The 10625-nt window shown below is 46.4% G+C and overlaps 1 protein-coding gene across 1 annotated transcript; it reads right to left on the reverse strand.

The window, feature by feature from the left end:
* Positions 1-274: 274 nt before the first annotated feature.
* Positions 275-10005, reverse strand: Rpa2 (replication protein A2). Its single transcript, XM_021644038.2, has 9 exons — positions 9699-10005; positions 9446-9552; positions 8062-8163; positions 7115-7228; positions 4888-4962; positions 3821-3937; positions 2539-2646; positions 2160-2254; positions 275-930 (listed from the first exon to the last, which is right to left on the reverse strand). Exons 1-9 carry the CDS (start codon positions 9706-9708, stop codon positions 846-848), a joined length of 813 nt encoding a protein of 270 aa, XP_021499713.1. The 5' UTR covers positions 9709-10005; the 3' UTR covers positions 275-845.
* Between the last annotated feature and the right edge of the window lie 620 nt (positions 10006-10625).

Below are 10625 nucleotides of genomic sequence, written 5' to 3' on the forward strand. Positions count from 1 at the left end.
TTGGGTGGCAGACAAATGCTCCACCACTGTGAGCTATAACCCCAGCCCGAGGTCTATTCAGAATCCTTTACGGCAATGCCGCATGCTTTGTACAATTACAACAAAGCCCTGAAGGAAATAAGCTAAGCCTGATGACCTCGGCTGGATCCCTGGAATACACATGACGGCAGATGACTGACTGTATACTGTAGAAAGAGAAACCAGACTCTAGCCAGCTGTCCTGACTTCCAAACACTCACACAGTGTGAAAATAAAACCAAGAACATCTCAGAAGTTACAATTAAACTGTTTTATTAAACATATGGACATTTATATTACAAACAATGCGGTAACATTTCTTCCTCTCTGCCCTGTGAGACCACACTAGAACCTCACGCGCACTTAAGCCTACTCTCAGCTGCAAGCAAAACAAGGGGAAGGAAAAGTGCAATTTCGAAAGTAACACCACAGACCCAGAATGGGAAACAAAACAGGCAGAAGGTAGTGGGTTGTTTTGGCCCTAATATTGTCCATCACCTCAACAGGAAGCGGGAGGAGGCAGCTCTGCCCTCCTCTCTCGGTGGTGTTCCTCTTTTAAACTCTGACCATCCAACCTGGGGTCCCTGACTAACTTCCCGAAATCTCTGTTCTGAAATCCCACCCTGGTTTACTTCCTTCTCAACTATCTCCTTTTGAAGCTCTAAACAACAACAAAACAACAGCAGTGAGTTTCAAGAGGATTCAGCTGAGATTTTCTATATGAAACTTCTGTCCTAGAAGCCACTGGCCAAAACCTGCAGAGCTGGAGACGACAGATGATGCACACAGGTCCAGCTGGAAAAGTTTCAGGACCCAACGAGATCCAGTTACTCTGCATCTGTAGACTTAAAGTGATCATCATCCACAGTAGAATAAATATGTCCCTCGTTGCACAGAAAATCCACTGCTTGCCTAGGGAGGAAAAAAAAGGGGTGGGGGGATGGGGACAGTGTCTTTTAAATATAGTCAAGTAAGCAAACACCACTCATTTCTGCACTTCTTATCCTAGCCATGAAATATTCAGTCATTTTGTTAATTGAAGTCTCTTACAGAAAAATGCCAACAAAACCTAAGGATTGAGTTATTCATGCAGAGCAGGGCTACCAGGGCTGCTTTGGGTCCTGTTTTCAAAAGAACAGGGCCTTACTTAAAGTGCCAATCTAAGCCAGGCCTGGCAGCACACGCTTGTAATCCCAGCACTCAGGACACTCAGGAGGCAGAGGCAGTTGGATTTCTGTGAATTCAAGGCCAGCCTGGTAAGAGTTCCAGGACAGACAAGACTACACAGAGAAACCCTGTCTTGAAAAAACAAAGGACTTAAGAACCTGACACCACAATCAACTTGCACATGAAATTCCTACTGTATATAGGAATCTTAAGTCTCCCTTCCCTGGATTCAGGCCCCAGAATCACATCTTGAAATGCTTTTTGCTCTGCTTGTGGGTAGTAGAGCAGCAGGAAGGGAAAGTGTGACTCCTTCAAATCCTCAGGTCCTCAGAGACAGTAACATGTTTAGTAACAGCTTGAATTTACCCAATGATATATACCTCACCACCAGTAAGCTGGGCATTATCTACCACCATTTCATAGCACAGGAATGGGAAGCTGACCTGGGCATTTTTTTCTATCTAGGCCTACAATTACTAAATGTTTTTTGTTTTGTTTTGTTTGAGACACGATCTTTATACATAGTGGTTCGGGAACTTGCCACGTCGACCAGACTGGCCTCGACTTACAGTACCATGAGTACCATCTACTTATACAGTCCATCTCAGTTCACTGCAATGAAATCAGGGGTCTGTTGCCTAAAACAGAATCACATCGCAGATGTAAGAAGGCCCCATGCCTTCAGGTCCTGAACAGATCAGCAAGTGGAGCAAGAGCGCCACCTGTCTTCACAGCTGGTCAACTTCCCTCTAAGTGGACTGCACCTAATAACTTTTTTTTCTTTTGTGTGGGTCTCATGCAGTCCTGGGTGGCTCTTAACTCCTGGTAGGGCCTCCTCCTGCTTCTACCTTTCAAGTGCTGAGATTACAAACAGGAACTACCAAACCCAGATCCAGCTTTCCCTTTTACACTCACTGCTCACTTTGAGGAGACTGTGGACAGATTGCTGACATCTAGACCTCTAGGCCACTTACTTGACTGAGGCGACAGGCATGTGCTGGAGCTGGCTCCTGAGATCCTGAAAGTTTAATCCTTCTGGTCTTGGGCAAGCCTTGATCAAATTCAGTACCTGACAGTTCAAATCATAAAGACTTTAGGAACTACTCTGGATCAGTTTACTTATGAGAACTTTATAAGCAAAAGGGGGGGTTGGAAAGATGGCTCAGGAAGAGCACTCGCAGAAAACCTGGGTTTCCATGCTTTCCAGCCTCCACTGCTATCAGGCTTATGAACAGGCACACATATATTAAAGGGGGGTTGGTGTGAAGCAGGCACCAAGATTACTTTAGATCATTTGGGAAGTAACAAAATACAGGACTGCCTGTGCTTTGCATCTGTAAATAGGCAGCTTACCTGGTTTTGGACCACATTGAGGCCATTTGCTGGCATGAAGTTATTCCCACTGTAGTTTCCTGGCTCACCCATTCCTGAGTTGCTGATAGATGGTCTCCCTACAGAGGCCTGAGTGAGTTAAGAACAAGTTCAGAACATTAGAAAAGCCACCAAGTCAAGCCTACTTCAAACAACTTGCAGGTAAACAGCAAGAAACAACTTAATCAGTTTTCCTAGTAACTGTTCTATAGGAAAGCTATACCAGTGAAGTTTTCTGAGAGGAAAGTAATATAGCCTCCTGAAGCACACATTTCCTGTCCCCTGAGAAGGATGCTCTGGCACTGTGACTTCACGTGCACGCTATCATGGTTTCCTTGGGACTCTGGGAGAGAAAAAGGCATAGGCTTGCTGCAGGTACAGATCTCCAAAAGAAGGCAGGCCTAGTATAGATGAGGCCACCAGTTCAATCTGCAACACTATGACGAGAGGGAACACAGGTGCTCCATCCTTTTTCAGGCACTCTTTCTCTGCCCACCACAATCTGGATCATCTCAAATACACCTCTAAACTGAGTTCTACTACAGTCAGTGACTTCTCAATCAGCTGCTCAAGTCTGCACAACCCCTGACCTCTCAGCAGCAGACGATGGCCACTCCCCTCAAATGTGCCCCCTTCCAGGCCTCTTCACACCATCCTCTGGTTTTCTGCTTCCTCAAACCGCACCTCCTCAGCACCATTCATCTTTGCACAATGCCCGACGAACCCTACACGGTGAATGCTGTATCTACTGTACTGAATGGCAGGAGCACAGATACCCTCTAAGGCTTAAAGCAGCGTGGAAACACAGTGGGAGAAAGTCTATCCCATTAGCATATCGTCAGTCAACAAACATTCATTAAATGTCCACTGTTGAGATACTTCTAGAATGTACAGTTGGAAGCAAAATATTGTCTGGCTTGGGAATTTTCATTCCGCCATCTTGGTACTGGGTGAGAAAAACTCAAAATTGTGAGAAACATTAGTGTTTCACTTAGACTAAAACACAACTGCAAAGCTCAGGAAAATGATTTGAAGACCTAAGTGGTAACTAAAGATGTCTCACAGTTAGAGCCCTTTCAGCTCTTCCAGAGGACCCAAATTTGGTTCCCAATGCATGGCAGGTGGCATATAACTGTTTGTAATCCAGTCTCCAGGGAATCCCACGCTGTCTTCTGTCCTCTGAAGGTACCCTCACACAATACATGCATTTACACAAACACAGGTACATAAACACAAATCTTCAAAGTTGACGGCGGCTACTCACCTGGTTGTGGGCTTTGCTAAGCATCATGTGTGAATTGACCACTTCTAGAATATGTGCGGTGAACTCATTCATATCTTCCAGGGGGATGATTTTAAAGGCCACCAAGCTCTTCTTGTTCTAGTAAAGAGGAAAATGCAAGTAAAAGACAAACATAGTCAATTCACTTTCTGTGTAAAATAAAGGCTTTTTCCTTGGTTATATTTTCAGCATGGAAAAAAGTACAATAAAAAAAAAATGAACATGTAAATGTGGGCACATGTACACATGGTGGAAGTCAGGGGGTAGACCTGGGGTGTTGGTCCTCACCTCCAACCTTAAGACAGAGGTTCTCTGTTTTTCTACCATATATACCCAATGAGGCAGCCCAGAGTTTCTGGAGATCCTGTCTCCCAGCTCCCCAGAGCTGCATTACCAGGATGGCCTCCACCTCAGAAATTTATCTACCTCTGCTTCCCAGGAATAGAGATATGTGCCACCACCACACATGGCTTCAATGTCTGTTTTAAGATAAAACCTAGATACTCCCTTTCAATAAAGAAAACAAAATTGCTTTCCCATTTAAAATACAGACTTGATTATTAAGAATTACTCATTCTTCTAATAAAATATAAAAATCCAGCAATTGCTTCCTTTTTTTTCCCCTTCAGTTTTTTTTCAAGACAGGGTTTCTTTGTGTTGTCCTGGCTGCCCGGGGCCTGTAGACCAGGTCTAGAGACTCACCTGCCTGTTTTCACAATGTCCTGCTTCATGCAAAGGCAACCATCTGTTAAAATCTCAAGTAAGTATGTTTGTGTATGTAGGTGTTTGTGGGCCACAGCTCAGTGTGGAAATCAGAGGACAGTCTTGAGTGTTGGTCTAGCCTTCTACAACTTGAGACAGGTTCTCTTCTTGTTCACTAATGTGTACGTCAAGCCAGCCTGCCTGTGAGCTTCCAGGAACTTTCTCTCCATAGGAGCTCCGAGGTTAAAGGTGTTATACCAAGTCTAGTGAGGCTGGCTAACTTTGGTTACAAAGATCCAAACTAAGCCATCCCCCAGCTCTGAAGCTGCCATTGTACTTAACATTACCTGGAAAGACCTGAGGTGGCCAGCCACTTTCACGTACGTTTCTGGAGGAACCACAGTGTTTTCACCACTGGCATCCTAACAGATAAAATATAAACACACACATATCGCTGTTGTTTTTTTTTTTTTATTTCTTTGATAGGGTTTCATGTAACACAAGCTCATCTTCAAACTTAATACATAGCCAAGGATTACTTTTAACTTCTGACCTTCCTGCTTCTATCTACCAAGTTCTGGATTTACAGGCCTGTGTCACCATGCAAAACTTATTTGGCAAAACAAACAAACAAACAAACAAACAAACAAAAAATCCTTATTTGGCGTGGGAGACAGAACTCCTATTTTGTTGGTTTGTTTGCTTTTAAAAAGGTGTGCATTTGAGAAAGAGAAAGAGAGACTGAGCCTGACAGACTTCTAAATGCATCCCAGGTGTCCAAGAACTATGTAACTCAGAATGGTGTGGAACTTACACCAAAATCCTTCTGCTTTAAGCTTCCTGAATTCAGTATAAGGCATGGATAGCGCAACTGATAAGGCTTCTGAGCTTGAATCTGAGGGCTCAGGGTTTGGTTCCCTGCTACCTGACTGCGATATAACAGACAGGAGCCAACCACACCCAGCTAGTTAACAGTCTTCAATCACTTTCCCCCTATGCTTGTGTGCGCATGTATGTGCCTCGGTGGATGTATGGAAGTCAGAAGACAGATCGTTTCTCCTATTACGTGGCTCCGCATCAAGTGCCGTTAGTTTACCTACTGAGCCACCTTCCTGGCCCCGGTCAATACTTCTTTCTCCCTTCATTTTATGTGTTATGTTATATGAGTATGTCTGCGTACCAGTTGTGGTTTTGGTGGCCATGGAAGCCAGAAGATTCGCACCCACTAGAACTGAAGTTACAGCTGTGAGCTGCCAGGTGGATGGTGGGTAATGGAACTCAGGTCCCCTAGAAGAGCAACCAACGCTCTTAACTGCCGAGTTATTCCTCAGCCTGCCTGGTCAATACCCTTAAACTAAAGCTTGGTACGCATCTTTAATTGTTTCCTCAATGTAAACCCCTGGCAGTGGATTTGTACATCAACCTTTTCTTTTTGTATAGCCCTGGTGGTTCTGGAACTCGCTCTGCACGATCAACCTGGCCTGGAAATCAGAGCTCCACATGCCTGTCTTCTGAGGGCTGCCCAGCAAGGACAATCTTTTAAAAAAAGATTTATCTATCTTTACATACTCAATGTTTTGCCTGTATGTGTATGTGAGGGTGTTGGCTCCCCTGGAAGTAGTTACACACAGTAGGGAGCTACCATGCAGGTGCTGGGAATTGAACCTGGTCCTCTGGAAGAGCAGCCAGTGTTCCTAACAGCCAACTCCTCTCTCCAGCCCCAGCCAGTATTTTTAAATTGATGATTTCAATACATGATGATTTTGGGAAAGCACACCAGAATTTATTCCTACTCATACTATCAAGGGTATCCAGCAGCCATTTTTTTTTTTAATTTTTTTTTTAAAAATTTTATTTTATGTATGTTTAGTGTGAAGGTATCGGATCCCTTGAAATTGGCATTACAGACAGTTGTGAGCTGCCATGTGGGTGCTGGGAACTGAACCCAGGTCCTTTGGAAGAGCAGACAGTGCACTTAACCACTGAGCCATCTCTCCAGCCCCCAGCAGCCATTTCTTTATTTAAAAAAATAACAAGCCAACAAACGGTTGTCTTCCAGATATCACAAGCACTGGGTTAGGTGCTCTCTCACAGAAATTACAAACTCTCATTCGTTTGCAATGCTTACCAAGTCTGACCTGTATCGCCGCTGCCACTTTCATCTGGTTATTTATAAATGACCTACATATCTTTCTTTGTCCGTTTCCATAAGGTCACTTGTTTTACCTTGCCGAGCTTTTTACTGAGGTGTTTGACTAGGGCCTGCATGCTTCTCATTCATTTAGACATTATCTATTCAAGGCCCACTGTGTGACCGGCACTATTCTGGGTATTGGGGACAGTGGTGACCAAGAGAAAATTCTTTCTCATAGAATTTACTTTCTACTCTGTTCTGTCACGCACCTTTCAATCTTACACAGTACGAAATACTGTTTTAAAGGATAAAAAACTGGTTTTAAATTTTTATGTGGTCAAATCTGTTACACTGTGACTTTATGGGTTTTTATGTTTGGTGTCTTATGTATTCTCAGCAAAGCCCCAAAGCAAACCCCACTCGCTTCGGGAGACTCTTACGTCTGTGTCAACCCACTGCCGAACATCCATGGGCGCAGCAGTCATGTCGTCTATTTTGTAAACAATATTGGTTGGAGCTTTCTCTGCATGTCTGATGATTCCCACAATAGTGACCTAGATGAGAAAAAGAAAACAAAAAAGGTCTGATTTCCCTGGAAATCAAAGCAGGGTGTACATATGTACAAAATTCACGTAAGTTTTTTTTTTTTATAAAAATCTTGCTATGCAGCCCTAATGGGCTTAGAACTTGTTTCATGGGCCCAACTGGTCTTACGGTAATCATGCACGCCGACCTCCTGGGTGCAGAGACTATGGATGTGAGCTACCAAGCCCAGGCCAAAATTTACCTATTTCTATTTGTTTATTTATCTGAGCAGAGCAAACAGATTCATTAACAACAACAAAACACAACAACTCCCGAGAGCAAGAGAGGTGCTGAGGGAAGAATACCCTCATATACTTTAATTTTTCAGAAAAACATAGTTATTAATTTTATGTGTACATGTGCCATGACCCGGATGTCAGAGGATATTTTAGGATGCTAGTTATTTTTCTAACATAGAATCTGAAACTCAGGTCACTGGCTTGTACAAAAATCCCACTTTTACCGACAGAGCACATTACTGGCTATACTTTCTAACTTAGCAAGCTTCATCTTTCCTTTTTCTTCGCTTGAATGCATGTGAGAGACAGCTGTGTAACCCCTGTGGAGGCTGGAGGACAGTGTGTGTCCAGGTCTAGCACTATTGGCTCTCTCTCACTGAACCTGGAGGCAGCAGCCTCCCCTTAAGGATCAGACCCTCCTGTCTCTGTCCCCCACAGTTACAGCCACAAGGGTAATCAAGCCCGGCTTTGGACATGAATACTATGCTCTAAGCTCTGGTCCTCAGGCCTGCACACCATTTTCCCCCAACCCCTTAGGTGTTTTTCCACAAAATCTCACATACCTGTGAAATCTCAACATTCCCAATTTTGAACACTTCATCAGTCAGAGTAGCAGAAAGCAGCTGAGATATGGTACAGGGCACGATGTGCTGGGCGCGGACTCTCTGAAAAGGACAATGCGTGAAGTCAACAAGAGAATAACAACCATTCGTTTAATATTTGCTACATGCCAAGCACTTTGGATATACCACACACTGAATTTTCAAAACCAAATTCTCCTTGCTTCGGAAAGACAGAAAACAAGGCCAGAAAAGCTGCAATTGATTCACCTGCCTCCTGAGCGCTAGGATGCAAAGTATGTGTCACTACACATGGCAGATACCAACCACACTGCTCTGATCCAAGAACTCCAGGGGAATAGATGTTTATATTATACTGTGGGTTCACAACGAATGTCAGTCTAGAGAGAGGCAGCAGGATCCCCACAAATTCATGGTCTACACAGAGTAAAAAGTTCCAGGCCGCCCCACAGCTGGATAGTGAAAACTTGCCTCAAAACTAAAACAAAACATCACAAAACGCATGCCTTCATTATTTCTTCCTTAGCAGAAGTACTAATGTAAACAGCAGACCTTGTCCTGAAATATTATAGAACAAACGCGCTTTTTGGGATCCCAGGAACATTTACTGGCAATTTCAAACATCAGAAAACACACAGACTGGATGTTTTCCGGCTATCAGGGAAGCTGAGGCAGAAAGGCAGTGGGATCACTCCAGCCCTGTCAGTTCAAAGCCAGCCTCCTCAGCAGAGGCACAACCAAGCTCTTAAAAAAAAAGAAAAGAAAGAACGAACGAACAGTCAACAGTCACTACAGATAAAGGGCAAATACTCAGTCTCATCCAAGGACTGCTCGCCCTAGGCCCCGTTAGGATGAGACTGGTGGCTCGCGCCTTTAATCTCAGTACTAGCGAGGCCGGGACAGGTGGCTATCTGCGTTCCAGGGCAGCCAGGGCTCACTGTGAACCTGTCTGAAACAAAATCCCCTAAAACTCGGCCTCACACAGGCAATATGCACAGGCAAACAAAACAGAACAAAAAACCCAGCAGATGAAGGATCACAGTGTTCTTCCTGCCAGATATCAACAGGAAATAGCTCAAAACTCTGCTCTGGACACAGAGGACTCCTGCTATTGAGGGATTTTGCAGCCCCAACCGTGGCCCGAGGGCAGCGACACGAAACCGCTAACTAGTTTCGCGCGGTAGGACCGGGGCAGCGGAGCCCGCCAAGCAATTAAGGAAAAAAAAATACACAAGTGACAGAGTAGATCAACGACAATCCGGACCAGTTCCGGGGTGCCACCCTCCCCCCCAAACCTCGCCCCCTCACGGCCGGGACCCCAGGCCGCGGGGGAGACCGGCGAGGACGGAACAGCCGCCCCACGTACCGACTTCTTCTCGCTCTGCGTGGCCGTGGGCGACCCGAAGCCGCCGGGGGACTGCGTGTAGCCGCCCGCTCCGCCGTAGGTGGAGCTGCCGAAGCTGTCGAGCCCGCCTGGAGGTCAAGGGCGGCCATCAGCGACCCAGCGCGGCGCGCCCGGTCCCCGCCGCCCCGGCCGCCCGGGACCCCCACCACCACGCCGCCGCCGCGGCCCTGCCCTCCCCCGCGGGGCTCGCCCACTCCGGCCCCCCCGCCATTACTATTCCACATCCTGGTCGCGGTCTTCCCGAGAGGCCCACGGATCGGCGACACGGAAACCCCGGGACCGTCCGCCGCTCCGGCGCGGCCGCCTTGTACACGCTTAACACTGGCGCCACGAACGCCTTCCCGCGAAGAGCGGGCCAATCAGCGCGCGGGGCCGCCCTGGCCTCAGCCAATCAGAACTCACGAAGCGAAGGCTTGTTCCGGAATCGAGGCCGAGCTTCGGAAAGACGCTCGTCCCGAGAAGGGACGGAAGCCTGAGCGGCCCCCTTGCCCGAGAGCCGAACCCCGGACGGATGGAATTTCATTAAAACCCGCCAATCAAAACACTTCCGGGGCCATGTGCCTCCCGCCCGCCACCGCCGCCGGGGCGCAGCTCTTACGTCACTTCCGTTGCCTGTTGCTTTTCCCGTTCCCGCCAAGCTGCGGGGTTGCAGGCGAAGCCGAACGGCGGGCGCTGTGGTGGGAGTCGCCTTGCGAGGTCGCCGCTAGGTTGTGACCTGCCATTTGCACCCCGGAAAGACTCACCGCACCAGTCGCGCAGAACCTCGTGGGATTGTTTCCTTTCCACAAGAAATTAAAGTCGGGGCAGTGGTGGCATGCATTTAATCCCAGCGCTCAGGAGGCAGAGGCAGGCAGATCTCTGAGTTCGAGGCCAGCCTATATTACTATATATATATATATATATATATATATATATATAGTAATCAAGAGTGCTGGACCGAAAACAAACAAGGAAATCATGAAAATTGCAAAAAAAAAAAAAAAAAGTGCTGGACTGACAGGCCTATGTCCCACACATTATAACGTGCCCTTCTTTTTTCCTCCCTCTCTTTTCCTCCCGCTTTTTCCCATTTCCCAAGATCCCTAGTTGCCCTGAACGACAACATTGCTCAGGCGAGGATTCATCTCTTTGTTTCAGTTCA

This window comes from Meriones unguiculatus, chromosome 3 (assembly GCF_030254825.1).
Source record: "Meriones unguiculatus strain TT.TT164.6M chromosome 3, Bangor_MerUng_6.1, whole genome shotgun sequence".
Taxonomy (NCBI): domain Eukaryota; kingdom Metazoa; phylum Chordata; class Mammalia; order Rodentia; family Muridae; genus Meriones; species Meriones unguiculatus.